This window comes from Nipponia nippon, unplaced genomic scaffold (genome assembly GCF_047370975.1).
Source record: "Nipponia nippon isolate SJK-2023a ecotype South Korea unplaced genomic scaffold, ASM4737097v1 scaffold_5, whole genome shotgun sequence".
NCBI classification, from domain to species: Eukaryota; Metazoa; Chordata; class Aves; order Pelecaniformes; family Threskiornithidae; genus Nipponia; species Nipponia nippon.
Genome location: NW_028262369.1, coordinates 2566532 through 2592252, shown reverse-complemented (window position 1 = coordinate 2592252; position 25721 = coordinate 2566532). Strand labels below are relative to the sequence as shown.

Sequence of the window (25721 nt, the reverse complement as noted above, 5' to 3'; positions counted from 1 at the left end):
CTTAAACTCACTGTGTACTTCCTTAAAGGGATATCATCAGGTTCAGCAACACAGAAACTGCCCAGCCTTTACGGTAGTCCTATTTTAAGGACTTCACCAAGGAAACAGTCATCGTTATATCTAAATATGTAACTAAAAGCACCACATGTAAATACGTACATAAAAATGCCTAATAATGCCTGCGTGTGTGCTTAGATGTATACGCGCACATGTACATATGTATAGGAGGGGTGTGTGTAAGTTTTGTGGAATTTATCCTTTTTTTGTATTACCTCCAATATTCAGAAACATCTCCTTTACATACTCCCAGCGCTTTTCCCTTGTCTCCTCCTCCAAGACCAGTAACCTTTGCAGTGTGCCTTTAATGTTAACACATGAAGGTTTTGGAAGAAGATAAGCCTGTACAAGACACTTCATGGAGAACTGCATGTCTCCTGCATGAAAGTAGAGAGTACGGAGCTCTGGGTTGACATCTTTTGCACATTATAACCGCTGAAGCTTTTTATGGTGGAGACAGAAAGTTTCATAAAGTGCCAAGATGGAAAAAAAAAAAAAAAAAGTCATGTCTCACATAGATCGAGAGTAATATTTCAAATCCTTTTGACAATTCGTCGACTGCCTGTGCAGATTATGAAGCACTGACGGAGGATGCTTCCAGTGCCAAACCGCCCTTAACAAGGAGACATCTGCAGTCTACAATCTCAACTTTCTGGAGAGATGCAAAGACACCGATTTAATATGAGAAGACACCACCTATGCGATCCTAGAAACTAAGTCTAAACCCAGACAGATTGGCATACAGCGATTTCTGGAGTCATTTCACTGCAATTTTTTCTAGAAAATTATGCCAAAGCTTGAGGATTGATATGAGCAGACACATGCTGAAGTTTTTCAAGTTAAGAGATGGCTTGATAAGGGAAAGCATCACATCAACCTTTCTCCTTGAAAAACAGAAAGGCAATCCGTACCTCAGTGGCTGTCTACATTTCTCTTACGAAGGTACGTTATGAAGGGTCGGTCTCTTCTCCCCAGTAACAAGTGATAGGATGAGAGGGAACGGCCTCAAGCTGCGCCAGGGCAGGTTTGGGTTGGATATTGGGAAAAACTTCTTCCCCCAAAGGGCTGCCAGGCCCTGGCCCAGGCTGCCCAGGGCAGGGGCTGAGTCCCCATCCCTGGGGGGATTTAAAAGCCGGGGAGATGTGGTGCTGAGGGACAGGGTTTAGTGGTGGGCTTGGCAGTGCTGGGTTAACGGTTGGACTCGATGATCTTAAGGGTCTTTTCCAACCTTAACGATTCTGTGATTCTATGATACGTTAGCAAAAGAGATGAAAACTCAAAGCACAACTGTAGCAACAGCTCAAGAAGAGAAGACTAAATTTGTTTCTGTATTTCTAAGTTCAATTTGTTTCTTTTTGTCCACGGGGGACACGCTTCCACTTCTGAAATCGAAGCAGACATTTTAGCAATTGAGCTCTATTACGGACCCAATTTCTTTTTCTGAACCTTCATTCACAAATATTTGACTGACAGAAAAGCGTGATGAAGCAAAAACATAGCACAGTTGTGAAACAGATGAACGTGCACAATCTCTGAAAACATTTGCATGCGCTATGGTCTTTGTTTATCTATTAGCTTTTATCATGGCAAGCCTATAGCAGAAAAAAGTTTCCCGTAAGTAAAATATTTACAACAGAGAGCTTACAGGTTGAATTTCAGATTAAAGCTAAGACCGCATATTATGTTGGAAATTACTCCTTTTGTTTTCAACCATAAATATACTTCTCCCAGGAGAAGTGAAGGTATATTCGTTTTCTTGGTTTGATATTAAAAAAAACCACGAGGGAAGAATGAAAGGAGGAGACTAGTCCCAACTCACAGAATAGGTCCCTACGATCAGGTTCCCGTAATTGCTGGCACGTTGCTGTACTAAGAATCCTTCCTTTCTCCCTTACAACTACTTTTCTCAACAGAACCTCTCTTATCAACCTATTCGTTTTCTCCCTAGAAAGACAAGTCAGAGACTAAGACAAAGGCTAAGTTATTAACTAAGACAAAGGCTATGTTATTATTAATGGTTGGACTCGATGATCTTAAGGGTCTTTTCCAACCTTAATGATTCTATGATTCTATTAATGACTAGAACGGTAACAATTCCTGAAATACAATCCTTGCTACCTGTTTTGCAGGTGGCAGAACGTCCTCCCAGTTTGATGGGCTCATGAAACCAAATGAGGGGAGGATAAGTAAGAGGAAAGATCTTGGAGAACAAATGAGGCGGGAGAAGGTGAGGAATGAACGTCGGTTGAGGAGCACAATTCAGGTTCTTCTCAGAACGGTTCATTATTTCCCGTTATCTTGTGGGAAGAGATCTGCTAGAGGATCTGAGCAATGACATGTTACTCCTTTGAGAGTATGGGTTTGATCCAGATAATCTGCTCTAACATCAGACATCCCTGCCACGGGGATTTATTTAAGTCATTAAAGGCTTTTTATTTACAGTTTATTGTACAAAATACTCCTCAAAGTACTTTAATTCCTCTTAAACGAATTAGGCAAGCACCACAAATTTTACGTTACAGAGAGCGGCTCGTGTTGAACGCAAGATCTGCCTCTAAGAAAAACCTGCTGCCTCCCATTCACCACTCCTGAAGTACCGGCATCTGCGAGCTCTCAATCATCTCCTCGAGCGCTGGCTTGACCTTGTTTCCCACGTGGGCGTACAACCTTAGAGATCTGCATGTGAAATGAGTGACTCGCTTGTAAGCTGACCTGATTTCATGAATAAGGTAATGGGTTAGTATCTCAAAAAAGAAGGTGCAGTATCTTTTCCAGAACAGGCATTTTTGATCACGATGCGACTGCTACAAGCATTAGTACGAAAAGCCACGATGCCAGCCTGAAGGAGGGAGCAATTACATCTCACTCATTTGGAAATCAAATTTCTGGGCGTTGCAGCAACAAGGTTTCAGGACCTACAGGACTATAAATCATCTTACACAGCCGGTTATCAAAGATGACCTGAAGCTACCATTTAGAATGAAAAGAAAAGAAAAAAACCCCCACACCTATAACAGAAAGGATCACATGCCCCCAAATCTTTTTAAGCTCTACTTTTTATGAAGTGCTGCAGCAGAAAACTAATTTTAAAAATCATTCAAATTGAAATCTTAAGCCGACAACGTTCCTTTAACTCAAAGTGGTGAAGTGCTTCCTGGCACAGACACCCAACTATTAACTTGGCATCTTCATCCAGGCTGTGTGTTGAATATGGAACAAGTGAGAGCTCCGGAGATAGAATCTCCTTTGGCTTGATCACAAATCATAAAGATAATGGCTTTCCACTTATAAAGATTTTTGGAAAGCCATTTTGCTTCTGAGCCAGTAACCTATGTTTGGATTTCGATATCTCGCTATATTTAAAGAGGATGCATGCCTGCTAAATCTTAAAAAAAGAGTGCAATGGCGGAACAGCGCGGAAAGGGGAAATCAAACAGCTGCTTTCGATGAAGAACATATAGTGGATGCATCTAAAAAACCCCCCTACCATCAAGCGATTTTAGTCTTCCACCTCAAGTGGCCTATCACTGTCCCTCCTCGAGCAGTCACAAAGCGGAAAATGATACACCTTACCTGCTCTGAGATAAGAAATGAACGATAACGGGAAATATTTCCTGCTTAAAAGACAAAGTTTATGGTCCTATCTCTTTTGGGCTGAAGAACTGGTCTGTCTGGAAAACAACGCAAATTCCATATTTTGATGGATTGAACATAGAGTGGGCAGTCCAGAGATGAACTTCGTGCCAAGACTTCATTACCGTTACCAGTATCTCTCTTCCCATGGAACATTATTAATAATCTCAATTCTTGATCAAGAAAAGGGAATAACCTCATTAGAGGCATGCAAAACAAATAAGTTTGCTTGGCCCTCTTAGAACACAGGAAAAGCTTTTGTGCTGACTGGGGTGAGCAAGAACCTTCTTTATTTATTTATTTCAGTGAGAAAGGAACAGCAAAAAAGTTTGTTAGGATAAGGGAGTTTCAACTTTTTGTTAGTCCATCACCAGGAGAAAGGGGAAATTCTGTTTGCTCAGAACTCCAGATCTGTGGTATTCAATAATGTACATTAAAAGAGCCCTGAAAAGAGAAGCCAAATCCTGTTGCAAATTAATGGTAGAAACAGAATAGGATTAACTCTCTTTTTAACTTCCAACATGTAGAAGCATGGTGTCAATTTATGAGTTTGGACAGCTTCAGATCAGTGGAGTCTGGACTGTTAACAGAGATCACACTGGACTGATAGCGTTCCTACAATAAAACGGAGACAGTGACCAACTAACCTGACAAAACTGCTGCCGACACGCAGAAAGGGCAGCGCTACGTGGTGCTGACACACGCACGACATACAGGCAACTGGAAGAATGACAGTCAAAGCGCAAATCTACTACATCTCATAATAAAAAGTTTAAAAAGAAGTTTCGAAATGTTTAATGAGCCAGGCATTTTGGTCACGGCCTTATTTGGTATTGAAATCACAAGCTAGGATTTGCAAAGCAGGCCGAGGGCGCTCCACGCCTGCTTGCCATAACGTCTTCTGCATGGTTGGGTTTCTCATCCACTCTTACCTTTACTTGTCCTGAGTTAGAAGTTATACGATATATTTAGGGAACAAAAATATTTGCATGCGAACAATGCTTGATAGATAATATTTTTCCAGATTTCTAATAAATGATGATGTAGAAATAGTCACTGAACGGAAGACTGGGTTGTCAATTATTTAAGGCAGAATGAATTATTTATTAGTGATTAGCAGCTGCTCAGGAGCCTGCTAAGCTGTTGTCAGCACCGGGCAAGACGTTTGTAATTCTGAGCAACACAAAAGGTTCAGCAATTTCACGAACTAGTAATAAGCTACTAAGGATCCAAACTGAGGCTAATCCTAAGACACACTTCTAGCGATCACCATGCTTTAATATTTCGTACGTCGCCTTTTCAGCAAATTCCCTTCAGTGTTTTAGTTTAAAAAAAAAAAATCAAGCCACCTCTGTTCTTTTGGCTTTAACTTTCCATTCTGGATTTAGCGAACTGGAATTCTGTTATGAAAATGAAGTTATCTTTCATGAATCAAAGCCATACAAAAAGGAAAACCTATGTTAAAAAAAAACAAACAAAACCAAACAAACCAACACTGTAGTAAGTGCTAACTTCTTGGTGGATAAGTATCTAACATGAAAGTACAGTTACCATCTCTCTGTACTTAAAAACCACACGTTTTCTAAACTACCATCGCATTCATGTAGATGACATTTTTTAAGAAGTAATTTTGTTTTGCTACATATTCCCAGTAAAAGCAACATGCTCCTGAATCCACATTTGTTTAGATGAATTACTGAGTCACATATTCACAGGGTCGTGAGTTCAATCAAGTACAACATCGCCCCAGTATTGCTCCCAAATTTGTAATTAGCAAGCACATACTTTTCTGATACCAAAGACCATTAAAAACACTTTAAAATGGTATCGCAAAACTGGCAATAAACCCTCGAGAAATTCAACACTGAAATAATCAGAGTGAATATTTAACATGTTTATTTATAAGGGGCTAATAATAACCCAGGAAAAGATTTTTGTTTAGAAGTCTGGGGGCTAAAATTTCATTTGCTCTCAGTGATATGACTTGCTATTCCGCCTAAGCGAGCTCAGGGTGGCAGACAGCACCCAGGCTGTCATCGCCAGCATGTCTCCATCCCGGTGAAGGCAGCCGGCTTCACAGCCAGCTTTTTCAGCTGAAGCTTCTCTACCACAGGGAATTCTCACCTGGCCAGCTGTGGATAGCATCCAACTCAGCACGCTTCTGAATGGTGCAAATCAACCAAGGAAATCAAATAATTAGCTCCTGATGTACAGAAAATGCTTTCAAAACTGCTATTACCAGAAAAACAGATGCTATTTTATATAGCTCATCCGTAATTCTATTTCCTAGAAATCAAATTTAAAAAGAAAACAGCATTACACAACTCGGTGACTGCAGCATCAGCTCTCTGATGATTTTTGGTCATACCTAAGTCCTCTGTAAAGGAAATTACGTACACAAGGAGCTTAAACACAACTTGCTGAACCCATTTTTTGAATTCCCAAGTGTATTACTGCATGTGTTACTGCACTTTGGATGCAAAGTTTTGCTACATACCATTAACTGAAGATGTTTCTATCCCTAAACATAAAGATGGTAATTTTATATAAAGCTTACCTGAAGTTCTGTGCCAAATCTAGATGCAAAGTTTCCACGGAGCTGAAATAAAAAAGCATTGATATCAGAAGGAAAGTTAAAGCATTCTGCCACAATTTCAGTTAGCATTTTGAAGTTTTCTATTACGGAGACCGTAGGACCAATAATTGCATTGCACACTTGATCAGCTGCAGCCAAACTTTGTTTGAACACGACTTATCTGCACTTTTTGCTTGGAAGAAGCAACCACAGTCAGAGATGCAAAGATCTCTAAAGGGTATCTGATGATAACGCAGTCAAGGTGACGCCTGGAATTGTTAAACAATCCAATCTTACCCTGGAAACAGGGAAAAGCAATTTCAGAACTCTAAAACCCAGTTATGCCTTCATCTTATCTGACCACACAATACAAAGATTTAAATAAAAAACCAACCAAGAAACCAAACCCCACCCCCCAAAACAAAAAAAAAACGGAAACAAATACAGAGCCTATTTTTGAAAATGCCATTACAGAAAATAAGTCAGTAGTTCAAGTAATTTTTGTGTTTACTTGTATTACAATTTCTCTACCACAATCAAGTATTACGGCTCTCAGGATGAGTTACTTTTGGAAAAAGAAGTAAAGAAATCTGCAGAATGGATTTGCCTGTGATGCATACAAAGCTGCAATTACCACTGTGACAAAAAAAATATTATCCAGACTAATGATAAGAGAGGAACAAAAAAGTTATTCTTAACAAACAAAAGTTATGGGTCTCACTAAATTCCACCTGTATTATTTTTGTTTGTGACCAATTCTATAAATCACTTTTTCAGATCTGCAGTTGAACAGCTCTATTATTTTAAATATTTATTTTTAAAAGATGAAATAACAACGTATTCCCTGACTTCTGTACTTTGCCCACTAATGGTCACTGCTATTCAAACCACAGGGGAAAATATGCTATCATTAGGAAAATTTCTTAAGATAATGTTTCTTTAACATTCATACCACCCCTTTAGGAGTTGGCAAAAGCTGATGCTATGAACTGATACAACAGCAAGGCCTCCACCTCTCTGCTTGGGAACGGCCTTCCCCAGTCAAAATGCAGGGTTCTGTCTGTCTTTCTGCTCAAAGTCTTAATATGGAGCTTACGCACAAGCTGATTTAGTAATCACGCATGTAATTTGTTCTAAAATCTTGTCTTTGAATAAGGAATTAGGAGTTACAATTATGGCACCAAACCTTCAGGTTTTCTTCTGCGACAAAATGCCGTTGACATGGATGCCCAGAGGTCTGTTCAAACAATCACTCGAGGGAACGTCAATCACTGCGATACCTTTTTCACGCTTTGGCTTCACTGCCTGCCTTTGTATGAAGACTTTTGGTACTACAAATACATTGTATTACCCTATTTTGAAAGGCTCTGCCGTGAAACAGCATCTAGTTCTGCCACGCTAGCTCCATGCAGACACGCTACCACGTGTGGGGCTGAATGAGCTGCAAGACTCCCTGCTTGGGGGGAATTATGGAAGAGTAGCCAGGGAGTCAAGAAACAGCATCAAGGGTTTGCTCTTCGCTGACTTCCCTGAGAAACCAAACCTGGGGCTAACTTCTCAGTGAAGCTGGTGCTGGGACAGTGAGTGTCAGTGCTGGAAGGGAAAAAGCCAACGGGTGGGAAGCCAGCTTTCTTAGAATCATGGAATCGTTAAGGTTGGAAAAGACCCTTAAGATCATCGAGTCCAACTGTTAACCTGTCACTGCCAAGCCCACCACTAAACCATGTCCTCAAGCACCACATCTCCCCGGCTTTTAAATACCTCCAGGGATGGGGACTCAACCCTTTCCCTGGGCAGCCTGGGCCAGGGCCTGACAGCCCTTTGGGGGAAGAAGTTTTTCCTAATATCCAACCTAAACCTGCCCTGGCGCAGCTTGAGGCCGTTTCCTCTTGTCCTATCACTTGTTACATGGGAGAAGAGACTGACCCCCACCTCACTACAACCTCCTTTCAGAAGGTACAACCTCCTTTCTTACTGGGAGAAGGTCACTTAGTGTGCTGGAGGAGAGACGACGTGAGATAAGTTGGACAACGAAAACCAAAGGGACAAATCAAAGATGAGAAAGGGGAAGTGCACCCAGAAACTAAACACTACATCCCTCTGCTGAAGCTAGAAAGAACTGGCCTGCACGCCTTGCCTGAGTGCCCTGCGGAGAGACAAGAAAGGGATTTTTTAGTCTAATATGATTTAGAAACCATTTGTCAGCTGACTCCAGTTCCAAGTTATTTTTTTCCAAGGAAATACTTTCTTCCTACAACCCTTACAGCCACTTCCAAATTACAGGTGTGAACAGGCGTTAAGGGGTGACTTTCATTCTCCCTGTTTTTTTTTATATAAATTAGACCAAGATTAAAAGACACCACTGAAGATACCTGAAGACGGCATTAAAAGCTAAATACTCACACAAAACATGTATCTGCAAACTCTTTTTGGTTTGTTTGGGGTTTTTTTCATGTTTTTCACCATTACGATTCAACAGGCCTCTGAAGAAGGGTAAAAGGAAGGGCTTTGGAGAGGAACTAGAATAGTCTAGCCTAAGAAGTCCTTGCAAACTCCACACTATGGTAAGAGTGCCAGAGGCTAAGATACTTCTTAGGCTTAAGAGCACCAAAGGCTAAGATATTTCTTAAGCCACTGAGAAATGCAAGTTAATTATAAAATTTTGTCGATAGGAGTGGATGGCTGGAAGGACTCCCTTGACTCTCTGGGCAAGCAAATAGAAGGAGAATACGGCAAACAAGTTCTCCTCTAGGGAAAATTGCTTATCAGAGGAAAAACTGAAAAGCCTTAAGGTTATTGCACAGAAACTGCATTAACTTGATTCCTCTGGTTACTGCCTTGCAGCGTCCTCTGAAAAAGCAGGAAAGCGAGAAAGGAAACGGGGTGTTAGAATCCTATTAAATCTAAGCACCCACCTTCCACAGTGGAAAACTCCTTGAGGAAAGATGTGGAACAAAGATATATGGTTCCTAAGGGCAGAAATAAATCCAGAGGGGTGTGGGGGAACAACTGGGCTCTCTGGCACCATCAAATGCCTCAGAAATTTCTTAATAAAACAGAGTTTCAAACAGTGAAGGGCAATTCTATGGGTCTGATACGAATAAGTGTGCCCTAGAAACACATCGGTTGAGGACAGAGTGTCATTTCAAAACAGATTACAGGAAAGGGCCCCTCAGATATCGTCCTGAAATCCTGAACTCTTCCCAAATAAAATTATTATGTTTGAGATGCTGGAGAAATTCATGGCAGATACTAAAATCCCAGGCATTAGACCTTCACTTCACTGGCGGAGAAAACCAAATTTGTTCATCCAAAGCACGGTCTGTGAGTGCTAAGGCGTGATGCTCACCTGTCTGGACACAAGGAGACGTAGAGCAGAATGAGAAGCACTGCTCCTACTACGGTTGCCAACAGAGATCTCATCCAGGAGCTAAGCTGGCAGAAGTTACAGTACTGCACAATGGTGATCAGAATCGCGCAACACATAAACATGGTGTACTGCAACAGAGAGAGAGAGCGCGAGTTAGCTTCTTCTTGCTGACTGGAGCCCTTCTGCACATAAATGCCAGCGTAAATTAAAGAATTCATGATATGAAACAGAAGAGTCTAATTTTGTCCGTATTATATGCACAGTAAGTAATCGCTCACAGTGTCTGTATCAGGAGACAGCACTTGAAGATGGAGGTCTTCCCTTCAAAGAGCAAGAAAACTTTTAGCACGGGTAGTTTGTCACAATTTTCCCTAAATGGAGTTTTCTATGACTGCATTACACAACCGTTATTTCAGTAACTTCAGCTTACCTTTGCAAAAAGCTCAGTGCCTCTTATTAAAAAAAAAAAAGGAAGAAAAAGAAAAAAAAAGAAAAAAGAAAAAAGAAAGAGAAAAAAAAGAAGAGAAAAAAAGAAGAAAAGAGGGAAAAAAAAAGAAAAAGAAAAAAAAAAAAAAGAAGAAAAAAGAAAAAAAAAAGGTGAACATTCATGGTAATCTCCTCTCTATTAAACTATATAGTTTAAAACAGACCCTGTCTGTTTTAAACTAAACGTCAAAATTCCACTGCATTGAAAATGTGGCACGCATTCACCCTCAAAAACATCACCCAGCTGCCTACCTTTAAAAACACGTCTTAGAGGACATTATCGTACTGGCCAGCAGCAGGTGAATTCAAATAAGAAAAAAATCTGTTTGGATAACAAAAGGCAAGTACCAGTCATTGCCAACTGATGCTCAGTAACACCACCGCTTGTGCCAATTTGAAAGGACAATTTTGGATTTTCTGTTCCAAATGCCCTATCTCAAAAATCTTTCCCTTTCCACGTCTGTATTGGATAAAGAAAAGGAAGGGCAGGATGGATATATTGCCCAGAATGTCTTCATTTCCCTGAGATACAATCTTACGGTGGTCAAAACTCTCAAGCTGATGCGCAAATTTTGGTTTTATCAAGAATATTCGTGACCATCCAAGCCAAAACAGAGACTCCACAACTGCATTACGGAGTTCTGTTTTAGCTATATACCGCATTTTACAGCATCAATGATCATTCTCTCCCTTTCTCTCTCATTTTACATTTCCTTTACAGCTGAAGTGCAGAGACTGCAGATTAGCAATACTGTAGCATAACAAATTAGCATGTGATTCAGAAGCAGACAGAGCGTATGGGAAAAAACCTTACATAATTTACCATTTTTAAACCACAAGCACAGTTGTTGTTTTTTTAAATGACTCAAGAATGGATCAAAGGAATTTCAGAAGAAGTGTCCATAAAAAAAACATAATTTAAACTTACTTTTTTTCCCCCATTTCAGGTCTCCTAAAGTGGCAGAGCACTGGTTCTCACTCCAAGTGATGCCCCAGCATGAAGCCAGCCTATAGAGGGTCAGTAAGTGCTGTGTTTTACTATGTATGCATGGCTTTGGAAAGTTTTTTTTTCATTGCTGTTTTTGTTAATTTTGATTTTAATTATTTTATATCCAGGGAGGGTATAAAATGCTATGAATAAAAAAAAACTTCGCAAAACCATGTCATAGTAAAATATGACACTTACCTGACCCTCTATAGATTGACTCCATTTCCTAGAGCTCCATGACTGTTGAAACACTGAGCACAAGACGAGTTGGGACATCTCTTGGAGAGTGAGCCAACAGCCCCACGACTCTGGAGGACCTGCAAGAGGAAAGAAAGCAAAGTTCATTCTCAGTTTGGTGATGAACACCACCGTCTTACTGCTGCTGCCCGAAGCACTCAGACTAACAACCTGATCTGAACAGGTATCGAGAATACACCGATAAAGTGGTTCTTCCAATGTTATTTTTAAACGTTTGGAGAATGATCAAGGATGGTGATGAATGGGATGATATAAAAAAAAAAAAAACAGTGGACAGATTTGAGAGATTTGACAGTTTTCAGCTCTCTTCCGTGTGAGGAAAACATTCCTACAATTAGTTTACTGGTAGTCATGAGGGAGGAAGAACATCATTAAACACCAAAAAAAAAATTTACAGCTTAAAAATAGTTAAGTAAAATTCACAAAAGGTAAAAGCTGCAGAAGGATTTTAAACATGGGATGTGAAAGAATATCAAATACACTCTTCTGTGACTGTGATAACCATGAAACATACGTTTAAATCAGGAAGGACCAAAAAACGTCTGGTCCACACATTCCCGTGGAACAAACACTTCCCAACAGCCAGTAATAAACTGTGATAGGAAGAAGGAAGAGGATCTGGTCGTTACCTACACCCAGAGCACTGAAATAGTAAGAGATTTGTGAAACAGGATTCCCTGAAGATCCCGGAAAGGAAGGATCGTACACTGTGCTACCTAAGAGAGACTCGCAGAGAAACAAACTTTCATCTCCGGTTCCAGCCCATTTTATTCACAAACAGTTTTTAGGCATTGATTTCATGCCACAGTTAGCCTTCAAACTAAATATTCTTCCCCCTTCTCAATGTTTAACCCCTTGTTCCCCCCCCTTCCGAATGTTTTTATTAAAGGAGACACCAAATCCCCCGTGGACCTTTCTGTGGCTGGGCTAAATATGCCAATTTCTTTCCGTTCCTTTTCAGAAGACGGCTAGTGCATTCCTTTAACCATCCCCGCAGCCCCTGCACTGTAATCATTTCTATGTAGAGAGCTCTCTCCTTTGCGTTTCTCCATCTAACTCTGCAAAGAAAAAACATCCACTGCTAATACTGTTCTCGCTGTCGAGATTCGCTAACGTGCACGCAAAGTTTTTAAGTATACAGAGCATCTCTGACGACAAACTCTAAATCAAAACCAGAATGAATGCAACGAAAAGTCTGAGATACACTACTTGCATTATCTAGAATAAACGCTTGCAGAAGGGTTTGGTCTAAGAAAAAAAAAAGTATGTAAGTAGGCAGGCATTTGTAGGTATCCGTTTCCTCTTTTGCATGAGGGTTTTCAAAGAAGTAACTGTATTTCCATAACAAACCAGGCATTTCATCATACACAAAAGCCCTATCCCTCTAAGAGATCTGTATCAAACAGATGTAAAGCACGAGGGAGGTGAAGGAAGACGGCAGGCAAGCAACAAGCTTTGTTAGATCCAAAACGTCAGATTACGAAACAGAGTTCGACAACTTACATGTATATTTGTTTCAAAATCAGAGGTGAAGTGTGAAAAAACTGCAAGAGCTGGGAGAGAAACCAGGATTGCACCAAAAAAATGTCGAGGCAGCCAGCCAGATATCACCTCCAGGAGACGCTTGGTGCAAGTCATCACCTCCTCCAGAAAGAACGCCATTCTGGAACAAATGAAATCACAGATCGAGGCATTAATTCCAGCGCATCACTTCATACAGTTTACCTGTAATAATATCGCTTCAAATCCTTCACTTAAGACACTAGGAGCAATCACAGCACGTTACATGCCATAGCACCCGTTGGTAATTTTAGGAAATAATCCACCTTTGCTGAAAGGTGACTTTTTTTTTGCTCCGGCAAGGGGTGTCAGCAAAGGGAGGGAGAGCAAGTGGAACGGTGGGCTTTGAGAAGACAAACCGAACCCCCAAATTTCACTCACTTGGAAGGTAAGCATAGGAAAGACTTCTCTCCATTCATAAATATTTAGCCTTAAAGCAGGTGGGGAGAGGGGGAAGCTTTTACAAGTTAAAAAAATTACTTAACACCAGAAATGTTTGAAAAGGAGGGCTGTATACGCTGCTAACAGATCAGTCACCCGGAGGCCGTACAAATCCACGCCATCTTAACATTATACTGCAATCAAAACCAGTTCTCCCAGTTACAACCACCCGGACAGAAGTTCCCGTCTGCAATCGGCCTCTGTTCCCTCTCATTAGGGAAGGGAAAGAGGAGTGTGGGCAGAGAGCTGGCAGGCTCGGCAGGCAGCGGAGCCCGACAAGCAGTTGCGACGAGCGGCGCGGAGGCCAGCTGGCAGCTGACGCGCTCCTCCGCTCGCCTGTTGGTATCTATCACAGCAACCCAGTTGGCTCCGCGCAAGGCACGCGGGAAGGAACGGTTCTTGCCTCAAGCTGCTGATAAAACGACGGCCCAAACCTGTGAAGCGCTGAAGGAGCCAACTGGAAGAGCTCCGGAGAGCAGCTTCACGGAGATACTTCTTAAGTGAGAGCATTTCTAATTGTTAAAATGAATAAGGAAAGGTAAAAGGATGCTTAATGCTCGAGGACACTGCATAGAAAACTGTTATTTATCTACAGAAACAAATCCTCGGGATAACTTGCTTCTTAAGTGGTTGAGTCTCCATCCCTGGAGGGATTTAAAAGAAGGGCAGACGTGGTGCTCGAGGACGTGGTTTAGCGGTGGCCTTGGCAGTGACAGGTTAACGGTTGGACTCGATGATCTTAAGGGTCTTTTCCAACCTTAACGATTCTATGATTAAAGCTCCAAAACATTAGTCACTCCAGAAAAATCACAACTGCTGTTCAAGTTTCTAATTATTTTTATGAAGGCACGTTAGCTTCATTCAAAGCCATTTCATTGTAGATGTATGTAATTATCAGCATCGGTTTGGGCAGGTAATCCTGCTGTCGTAACAGTGGAGTACAGCAGAGCCCAAACAACAAATAATTACTATTTTTTGGAACAGAGATGCTCACAGCTAGTAAAAAAAAAAAAAAAAGGTATAAATACAACATACACTAAATATGAAATTCACAATCTCCAAAGTTACACAGATTATTCCATATTACCAGTATCTTTTAAAAGAGAAAAGCTATCCACTGATTTTTTAACACTGTTGTCTAAGATACAGGTATTACGCTGGATAAAAACCTGATACAAAACAGGACTAAATGTGAAGTTCTTTATGTGAATTTGACACTTATTCCACACCTTTAAATATGTATTGTTTATGAATGATATTTTAATTCTCTAGACTTTTGTGAATTTTTTGGCCTCAAGCATTTTTTTGAAGCTTCACGAGCTCCTCTTTAATTTAATATATTAAAATCTGGAAATTATACTTAAATGCATAGAAAAAGAGAAATTTGGGGTAAGAGGATGGAAGACGCTGTAATACATCATGAGCCCACGAGAGGGTGCTCACAGATTTGTTAGTTCCGAGTTTAATGGACTTCCATTCACCCCAAAAACTGCAGCTATATTCCATCATAGAAAAGAATTTCCAACAAAGCACAGAAATTAGAAAAATCTATAGAAAGCAAAATAAAATTTTAAAAAAATAGCTCTATAGATAAGAACTGGGTTTTCTGAAGCGTTACATACTGTCCTAACTCAGTTGCCTCTCACATCAACGGTAGACCTATCCTTGTCTGCAGCGGCAGCCAAGTTAGCCCAGTATCGAGTACTTCTGAAAATGCCACCCAAGTTCATGCCTCTAAAAATAAAGTTCGATTCTCCCAAAGCCTACGAATTTGGATTAACATTTACGAGGCTGAACCGTGAGAAAGGAAACCGAAGCGGGCTCCCCCCGGGCTCCCCCGTGGCAGGCGGGTGGAGAGCCAGGAGAAGCCAGATCTCCGCAGGAGGATCAGCGACACCTCTGCCCACGCTCTGCGTGATCTGCCGTGTCGCTCCCATGTAGGCTGGCGCAGAAACCAGCTCCGTGGCACGCAAAGCCATGTCTCTCATGTCTCACGTCTCTCACCCCAACCCACGCAACCGGGACTCCATGGTGCAGAAAGCTTTTTAATTTTTTTTTTTTGCCAAGCCTCCATGCCAGGACAAATTCTTATGGGAACTATAGCAACAAATCCATCAGCGAACCCGATCAGTTAATCCTATGATGAGGACACTTCTTTATTTAGGCAGCTGCGTGTTTCAAAAAAGCTAGCGCAAATTCCAGGACAACGCTACGTTTCTCATGATAATGTTTACTTTCTTGCATTGATTTTTTTTTTCTTTTGTTTTTTTGTGGTCCGGTATTTATCGCAATGCTCCACGCTCTGGAATTAAAACGATTGCGATCTCATCCTTCACAAAACGGCGAAAGCCTGTGAATACAGCCCAACCCTCCCATCGCAGGAAGGAGTGCATTAAATCCAGACAGCAATGAGAGCTGCAGACAGATCTAATGGCTACAGGGCAGTATCAGTAAATAATGCAGTGTCAGTGGGTAGCTCAACAGGGCTTAAATGTTAAAGCATCCAAGATGTTTACACAAGCTGGAGTTCAAATTAGTAACTCTGACATAAATGATTAACGGGGAATGGAGAATGTTACTATCATTTCTGTATTTACTGGCAGTTTAAAATCAATTCCCATAGTTCAAATCAAAAAGCTTTTGGCACAGCAGCAATTTGGTGGGATATTAAATACCAAAGTCACAGATGTTAGAAAAAAATAAAGGCAAACAGAATACATTGTTTTCCCTTGCATCAATACTCCGTTATCAGTCATCTTGTTACCAGAACCGGTTCATTAAGCTCTAGTTGCAGCAAACAATTTCTGTTCCTGGTCATTAGGAATTTAAGAAGATCCAACTGGATGGCCACAGGGTCTCAGCTGGGGACAGACTGTGGGTGTCGCTTCAGCAAGCCCTGGGAAGGTGAAGTACCAGGCAAAGGGCAGTTTTAATTAGTCAGACAACAGCAGTTTCTACTGTTTTGATTGTACTTGCTTGCTTTCTCCATCCAGAAAATATTTCTTTGCCCTCTAGAAAGGCCCTTCTGAATTCATGAAGCAACTTAGCAAGTGCTCCCACCTCTCGCTCTTTCGGCCAGGGTTGAAATAGCCACTATTCTGCCCTCACCTCTTCACTCAGCAGTCTTCACTGAAGGATGCTATCAAAAGCAACATATTTTTTTAAACAAACTTATTTATAACAAGTTTTACTCGAGAACAAGAACTAGGCGTCAAAAGTATCTAGTTAACAAAAATCCTGTATTTACAGCTAAAATAGCGGGCAGATGTCTTTCACCTGTATTCCTGAAGAAGCACTCCTAAGAACCCCAAGTGGAATCTCACACACTGCTCTATGTTCAATGACATTTCCCAAGGTATTTTTATAAAATAGCAGAACTCCAGGACCTCTTACACTTCAACTGAACTGATGAAAGTCAAAGTAGTCACATTTCAAGAGGGCAGAAGGACATTCTTTGCGCTGCGTTTACAGAACAGGAGATGACATCTTCCACACGCTTACAAACGAAGCACCGTTTTTTGCGTGCAGCGTTATACAATTAATTTTAGAGTGGCACTTGTGATAACAGTGGGATCCTCATTTATAGATACTCCAATAATTTATTATCAGACACTTCAGAGGAATCAAAACATCCTTCTCACTTGTAAGCCTTGCTCCGTGAGGACTTCTGCTCTTCTAGAACTTAAAAGTTTTAACTCGTTTCTCACTGTACAGGCAGCAATAGTGCTCTCCTCTCCCACTCCTGCAGCTGGACTAAAGGCCTTAGCCACAAGAGCGAGTACTTCTTAGGCCGAGTTCTGGATTCAATTAAAAGTTAGACTGATTTAAAGGCAGGGTGTTTCGCATCACGATAATGACAATACAATGAGAAACTTAGGCAAGAATTTTCTGGTCCTAAAATAATCCCTTTTCCTGAAATTCTGGGATTGTGCCCAGCATTGTAGTCCAATCTCCTCCCTTAAGATATCTCGGTGGTATTCTGCGATTGTCATTTGGGATGACATTTCTGCACAGGAAGTTCTGCGCACAAGTTGCTGCGCGTAACGAGCGGTCAGAGCGAGCGGCCCTCACTTTGAAGAGGACCTGAAGGGGAAAAAGACGATTTTCTTCTTTCTGCTCAAGGGAACCGTACAGAAGTGTGTGCCTCAGGTTGCGGAGACCAGACTGGACCAAAAGCGTATTTTATAAATGAAATTTTTATAAATATTATAAATTAAAAACAAAAAAAAACCCTCCAAGCCAAAACAGATATCTTTTCCTACAAACGTCCCCCCCAAACACGCCACTGCCATTACATTTAAAACTGAAAACCTACCGGAAAGCTTCTGAGATTTTCATCTACACAGACTGCTCTTTTTTGGTGTACAGTATGAGGCTACTTTCAAGAAGGTACCCTGGGTAAGATCCACTCAGATCTGAGACGATCCTGCTTTGTACTTTAAGAGATTCACTGAAGAGTTACCTTAGATGCAACGATCAGAGGTAAGACAAATAAAAATTATACCTCATTAATAGAGGAAAGATCACGAATGTGAGCCCATGGTAGCAAGTTCCTGAGAATCAGTTGCATGTAACTGTGGAGTAAATACAGAGTGATTTGCAGACACTTCCCTCCCACCAAAAGAAAGGAGCAGATAGTTTTTATCCCATCTCTCACTCGCACAACAGCGGCTCCGGTAGCAAGGGCTACCTGGCGACTTGATTCCTATGCCCCTAGTCCTCAACGGCCACCTTGACGAAGGGCAGCAATCGCTTATCCCGTCCGGCGAGTCCCATTTCCCAAACTAACCATGAGAATTTCTGGGGGCTTGAGATTCACGGTCGTCTTGACTCCAATGAATGCAGCAAGTGCTAGCGACCACCCGTCATCTCTACCCATAGTAGCTGTGCGGGAACTGCAATATTCCCTGAAATATTCCACAATTTACTGAAAATCTGGTATTGCTACGCCAGGTGGGACTACGTGAGTTTTGACGGCTGCCTACAGGTGTTCTCCACAACGTGAGATGTTTCTCAACCTGTTTTTCAAATCAGAATCAACCACAAAAGAATGATTAATACTAAAAAAATATGTATTTCTAAGACCTAGGAGTCATCCTGAAACACTTCCTTTTTAAATCTCACTGACTTTAAATGAGGCATCCAAGCCAGCTTAGAAAGTAAAATTTGGGTTTTAAGCCAACATAGTCTCATGAAAATATTAGAAATGTCAGTGGCAAAACCAAATAGTGTTAAGAAAACATTATAAAGCCACTTGAACTCACCTCGGTAACGGCCCAGGCTCACTACCAGAGAGCATGGCCCTCAATATAGTGCTGCAATGAAGCTAAACCTCTGCGCAGCCGTACGCGGCTCAGGAAGACAAAACCACTTTGCAAATTCCTGACTATATAGATAGCACATTGAAAACAATTTTCCTTCTCCTTATCAAACCCCAAAACCACCAATTACAAAACAGGACTGAAATAAAACCTTATGTACCTATATATAAAAATTTCTAAGATTATAGCAATATTTTTTTCTAAATGTACAAAATAAGAAAAGACAAATGCAACGTAGCACTGGAAAAACAATAATGAATTGAAAAATACTAAAATGGAGTATTTTGACAAGGTACCTGCGAAGTGAATGAACACAAATTTTCTCCAAATATATCTGGGTAGCAGAAACCAGCTCTTCTGCAAAGCGGTGCCTGAGTTGTTCAGAGCTGAACAAATCCAATTATACAATGCCATGGCCACCAAACCCAGACTACCTGCTCACTGCTGCCTTCCTCCTCTCCCACCTGGTGCGATGAAAGAGCTGCCTGTGCACCTTAAATGGCCAAAAAAACCTCCCACCTCCCCCAAGAGAGAGTACAGAAACTGTTCTGCAAATGGAAAAATGCATTTCTGGTGCAAGAGAGAGGACAGAGCAACAGCTAATCCAGTTTAGGATGCACTGGAATGACAGCCCTACCAATTCAACCATCTCCCAGTACAGGTCTTAACACTTTCTGAATTTCTAGATCTTCTAAAAACTCCAGAACTACACCACTATTCAAATCGCAACAATCAAATACACCTGCTAAGAAATACTATCCTTAAAAGCATTTCCACTGTTCATAAATTACAGCTCTACTCCTAAATGCCGGCTTTCACGTAAATACGCTTGCATGCATTTATACGCACGCGGAGTTACAAGCTTGCTTCAGTGACTAAAGGAGTAATTTCGGATTTTTTTACCTTGACCCTGAAAACTCAAAATAAGAGTGCAAACTGCAATTTCTTGTTTCTTTTGAAACAACAGCAGAATTGCTTCTAACTTGTAATTACAAAAGCGTTTTAGCTTACACGTACCTGATAGCTTTGCAGAAGTACGAGCGAGGCCACACGTTTCCACACGCCACCCTTATAACATGCTCTTGTGTCAGAAGGAAGCGCCGTGAAAACGGGGGATGAGGAGGGCAGAATAAACGTGCTCTCACAAGTACAGACAAAGAAACAACTTCTTATTGGGTCTATCAGCTGGGTTAATAACAGATTACACGTGGCGTCTGTATAAATCAGACAACACGCCCAGGAGAGCATGAGCTTTACTGGATGTATTGAACAACAGGAGTCTTCTGCTGCGCTTGAATGTGTTAGTTGCTCCAGCGTGCCTGGGAAAACCCCATGTTATGTAGGAACTGCACAGTAACGGCTCGCCAACTCGTTACAAACACCAGGGGAAGGCCCACAAGCGTCCTAGAAGTCCAGGGGACACATCCTCTGGGGAACTTGGTACAAACCAGGAATGAGGAGTCACTGTTTTAACAAATATGGGGTATCTGCGGCCAAGCCTCACCTCCAAGGGCACAGGAGAGGTTGAGCCGCAGGGGTTGCAGGGACGGATTTAAGAATTCAGGGACTGGGGGTTCTTTGGTGTGGGCTGCGAAGAGGCAGTGTGGGCAGAGTCCTGCGAAGCCGCCCTTTCTGCAGAGACAAACCAGTGCCCCTTCCCTCCTCGAGCAGCTGCTGACTGTCACACAGCCCAGGGCCCGGGGGAAACGCCGAACACCAATTATGTGTCAAACAGAGAAAACACAAACTATTTGAATATTAAACCCATGAGACTTGAAATAGGGATCATTAAGAAAACTAATTCTGTACAGATGCAATGTGACTTCAGCAATTTTTTTCCTTTTTTTTTTTTTTAAGAAAAGGACTGCTCTTTGCATTTCTGATAAATTATTTCAGTTTTAACACCAGAATGGCGTACTTTTATCTAGGAATTTAAAGGCAGGGATTTTTTTTTGAGTTTTCTGTTTGAATTCCCTCACTCTGATGGCCCTGTGAGGGGCAAAGATACCCAGTTGCGTGCGGCACCCCAAGGAACAATACGCAGGGGAAGGCATGGCGTGAGGCTTCTGTTTCCTTAAGTGGCCTCTATCAGAGTCACCTTTCTCTCCTCCGATTTCTGGAGCTAGATCTCTTCACACAAGATCTGCTGCAAGCTGCCTTGGCTTCACTAACACCGTTCTCCATATATCACAGACCGTCCAAGTCAGTCCCTGGGATGCTGTCAAACAAAATGTTCCCCGGCCAGCCACCATTTCAGTTCTCTCTGCTATTTCAAGACTTTCTTACACTTTATTTACCTAATTGAGATGACAAGGGACAGGACCTCTAGCAGGATGGCGATGATGAACACCACGACTGCTGCAGGTGGTGGAGGGGATGCGACCATCCCGTGTTTCAGGAAACACGTGATAGAGAGTATGAGGAAGACTGTGGTGGAGAGGAACACGTCCAGGAGCGAGCTGAAGGTAGCGCTGGCAAACGTCTTCACTGGAGCGTTCCTTATAACCTGTGTGGAATACAGGGATTGAGGGAAGGGATGAAAATAAAGAAATGCTATTTTGCTGAATTCAACTGTACCATAAGCAGCAGCTCACAAAAACAAATGAAGGAAGACAGAACTTTTTGCCACTGCATTAATCCAATGCAAGTACTGTTTTGAAACAAGAGCGAGCAGAGGTAGTTCAATGGCTATCACAGTGCCCTGAGAAGAACTCTGGGTTGAAAAAAAGCACTGGCAGCACGGCCCCTGGGTCTGGGGTGATTTTTACAGAATATTATGACACAGAAATATACCATATGAAATTTGCCTATTCTACGTAAAGAAGCATAAAACCCATAATTACTAGCAGATAAAGCTGTAAGAAGTTTACTTCAAGGATTTTCATTTAAAATAATAATAGATTTTACAATAAACCTTTTAGCTCCAGGAGTTCTTTAGGAAAACCCTCCAAACACTGCTTTACTGAAACAGTTACTTGCCTGCGGCAGAGTTTGTATCTCCCTTCCAGACCGGATTAAAAGTGGCAATTGGGACGCTATGTAATTGGAATTGATCAGAGCCCAGGACACCAAGTTCTGCTCTTCCGTCACCCGTCACCACACATTCCCACCCCATCTCGTCCTGGCCCCAGTGCTTGTGCAGCTGTGCTGCGTGCTGCTTTGGCCAGTCCAGCTGAAAACTCGATCAGGAGCTCCACGTCCCGGCTTACTCAGATGAGCCTGGTTTTATGAGTGTTTAGATCTGCCCAAGGGACCACAGAAAGCAAGCTCCAAAGAAGAACAAAAAGTATGTTATCGATATCGCCATGGAGTAGCCCAGTTGGAGTATTCTGGTTCAATTTGGAAATGTCATTTGCTCCTCAGAACATTATCTGCATTCAGCAATACTGGGAAATGAACTTGTTCCTCATTTGTACCTCTCTGCAACCTAATGAATTCACCTAGCATCATTTCAGTGCCAAAATTACCTTTTAATCTGAACTGTAGCAGAATCCTGTTAGTCCACACAGAAAGTCACATCAACTGAATTAAGGAGAGCGGCACTGTATCCTAAAGTGACAGTGTTAAGGATGCCCTAACAGCGTTAAATAGTGCCTTAATTTCCAAACAAGAACAGGCTAAGCAAGCTCTGGGGACGTGGAGCCGCTTACAGAGAACGATCACAAACCGAGCGTGCAGCTGGCACTGTGTAATTAGCGGTGAATTCAGCGGTGCTGGAAGTTACTTTCAGCACCAGTTTACTGCCAGGCAATTAAAGAACCAGCAGTGCTGACACATCATTTCACTCTCCAAGAGAAGATTGTTGTTGTTGTTTCGGACCAGTACCGTGCTAATATTAAGGCTTTAACAGGTTTCTGCCCCAACGCTAGGGGTGAAGATTCACTTAGAGGGTGAAGATTCCCATTTACAGGGAGGTTTACATAATAATTTTCAAATTAATAGCTTGCCACTAACAAAATGCACAGACCACGTTCCTGCTCCTTCTATGAATTACCTACATATCCACATTAATAGGTCAATCTGCATATGCTTGACTATCACTGCTTCACTTCTCTTGCCAATCTTTCCATTGGAAAGAATTTGATTATTTTCTGTATAGCTTGTGCAAATTTTGCAGGCTGTATCCCACGGGAAGTTTCTCCCTGTTGTTCCTACATGAGCTTTATTCAGAGAGATACCACTAGAATACAGTGCTGCTGGATGAGCACGGAGCTCCTGAACAAAGTGAACAAACTGAACTGCAACACAACTATGCTTCCCTTTGTTAAAAATAAAAAAAAAAAAAAAAAAGGTAGGTCTCATTTGTAAACATTGGAAAAGAAGTAAATAGGGGCTATTGCTAAGGACAACGTAACAACGCTGCCCGGAGCAGAGCGCAGCAGAAGGAGAAATCCTACCTGCCCTCAGATGTAGGGCGTAGCGGGAAGAAAAGAAATCAACACCTACATTTATCACGATGCAATTCTGCCAGATGGATGACCCAAAATAATAGCTCAACGCTACTGGAAGGGAAGGGCCCATTCCCCTTCCTGCTGCCGGACACTTATCTTGCACTGGCTCTGGCACTTGCCAACCTCTCTGTGAGCTGCTGGTTCAATGCAGCAGAAAACAAACCCAGATGGAAAAAGAAAAAGCCCCAAACAGAAAAACAAAAACATGACTATTTTATGCTAGGTTAGTAAAATGAACTGGCTCACAGCAGGGAAGCCTGATAAGCACCAGAGCCATTATAAGGAGCAGGGAGGAGTAGGAACGAGGAGGGGACAGCAATTGCCCTCTTCTGGCAGCAGCCTTTCAGCTACAGGGGAAAGGCAGCCTCACTTAGTACTGACACCTAATGTCTCCACGTGTAAACTTAAAACATCTTGCAAGTTCCTATCAACGAGGCGGGAATACCTACTGACATGGAAAGCCTGCAATACTAGTAGCCCCTAAGGGGCTTAAGGACTTCTTACACTCAGTGCAGAATCCTGAAGAAGGCACCAGGTTACTCACAATTTACTCGCTGTTCCTTACAATCACACAGTGTTTTGAACTGCCTGTTTCCGAATGCAGCACACTTACAGAACATATGACATTTGAGTTCAGAGCAGTTTTGGGTTCCACAGGGATAACCATGAGGCTGTGACATGAACAAGAATCACATTCAAAGTTATCACTCTCAAAGTTAGGATATTCGATGAGAAGACAAGCAGCATTTGGTCCTTCACTTTCATTTTAGCGTGGTTCTCTGGCCTGCCTAAAGCCTTAAAACATTAACCTGAAAATGGAGAAAAGGCAGGTGAGAAGTAATTAGCCTATCTTGGTGGATTGTGGAAATGTATTTCCAGCCTAAATGTTGGACTAGACCCAGGGCATGGCACAAGACAGGTAAACCGAAAGGAGACTGTTTTCAGAGGCAGCAATACCAAGCAGTAAATCACATGCGACGTTTCATGACCCTTGTCATCACCTGCAATGAAATGTGTCAAAAACAATGACAGACAGTTGCTTAGACAGATTACAGGAGGAAATTAACACCAGGAGTAACACACCTCTTCCTGATAGCTCGTCCTGTAGGCCATCTCCAAATCCTGATCCAAGAAGTTCAGGCTCAGCTTGTTAATAGGCGGTTTAAAGAAGTAGTCTTTCATGAGGCTAAAGAGAAAAGAAAGGATCAACCTCAGTTTACTCAGCTCTAACTCTTTCAGAGCCCCCTGTTCTGTGCTTTCTGTATCTAGGGATACTGGCTCTGAAGTTGCCGTTGCTTTTCTTTGCTCTCGGTCACCGAGGCACCCCCGTATCCACATTACTCGCTTAGTCAGAGGAAGTATTTTACAAAAAAATGAGAGAGGAAACATTCATATTTTTAGGAAGAGACTAACAAGTCCTTGCAGAAACTTAACAGCTACAAGCGCAGATGACTACAGATAATTGTAATACAAGCCAGCAAATAGTAAAGGTTAATTGCTGTTACAGAGGCACAACCTTAGGAGACGCGTGGCTGTGGGATCTTTGTGTCTTAGGTGGAATTCTGTCGTTCAGAGCAAGCCAAGGATGACAAAGGTGACAAACGGTTAGAAAAAAAAATGTTGCCCATTTTAGAAAACAGCACTTTGTTATTTCAAAGACACTAAAATAACTCAGTAATTCAACTGGGAACATTCCCTTAACGATCCCGGCTGCAGAGAAAGGGAACCTGAGGAGACAGATTGCTTAAATTTACTTCTGAAACAGAAGATTTGAAATCACCAGAATCGTCAACAAAGGCACTGACAAAAAATGAAACGAGCTCGCTAGGACTAATGAACCGGGAGGCAGCATCTACCAGAGGGTGTTTATGCACTCCTTCATCTTATCTTCCACTGTCGGGTGCAGAGAAAAAGCTCCAAACAAATCCAAACGTAAGAGAGGCCTCAATCATTAAAAAGTTGTTTCTGTTCCCCACCCTCCAGAGCAAAAATAGAACATTTTTTGAGTTTTATATTAGTTGTAAGACGTTTATGAAAGAAGTTTTCTACCGACATCTATGGCACTTGATCTGCAAACCTTTTCTTTCTCTAGGAGGTGTCAAAGAGCTGAAAAGACTTGAGTTCCAGAGCACCGAGTGCTTTGTGCCCGATGGTCGCTGCAGAATGTGGAACAGGGCAGCTTCTTTCCGAGTGCTATTTCTACCTTGAAAACTGCAGCACTGAAACAACAATTAGATTGGACTACTTTGCAGTTGATAACTCTTACGCAAAACCCACAGAGATGCACATGAGATCAAATTCCAAGCAGACGAAGAACTGAAAGGTCCTACAGAGCTCATCTGTGCTTGAAGCCTTTTTGGTTGGTTGGTTTGGTTTTGTGTTGGTGGTGGGTTGTTGGCAGGACCCCTGGCAAAGAGGTTTTTTGGAAGTACAAGCTCCCCAGCGTGTAGGAAGCATTTTTTTCTTGATATGCAAGACCAACCAAACACACATTCCTAGATTGAAGCTCAAGAAGACAAAAGACTTCAACCATGAACATGGCAGATACTTTATAACCTTTAAACTTTCTGAACTTGGCCAA

The 25721-nt window shown here is 41.8% G+C and overlaps 1 protein-coding gene across 14 annotated transcripts in view; it reads right to left on the bottom strand.

Annotated features, from left to right (window-relative positions):
• The window catches only part of ADCY9 (adenylate cyclase 9), a 102513-nt gene that overhangs the window by 11718 nt on the left and 65074 nt on the right, over positions 1 to 25721 (bottom strand). For 13 of the 14 annotated variants that reach the window (XR_015698902.1, XR_015698896.1, XR_015698895.1 and 10 more), the window contains 5 exons: positions 24224 to 24326; positions 20987 to 21195; positions 12871 to 13030; positions 9615 to 9763; positions 6248 to 6289 (listed from right to left, as the gene is read on the bottom strand). Coding sequence is in view for 4 of the 14 variants with exons in the window: in XM_009477295.2 (XP_009475570.2) it covers positions 6248 to 6289; positions 9615 to 9763; positions 12871 to 13030; positions 20987 to 21195; positions 24224 to 24326 (663 nt within the window). In the remaining 10 variants the exon portion in view is untranslated. The remainder of the gene's footprint in view (positions 1 to 6247; positions 6290 to 9614; positions 9764 to 12870; positions 13031 to 20986; positions 21196 to 24223; positions 24327 to 25721) is intronic. The other variant, XM_087732660.1, reaches the window with a different exon arrangement.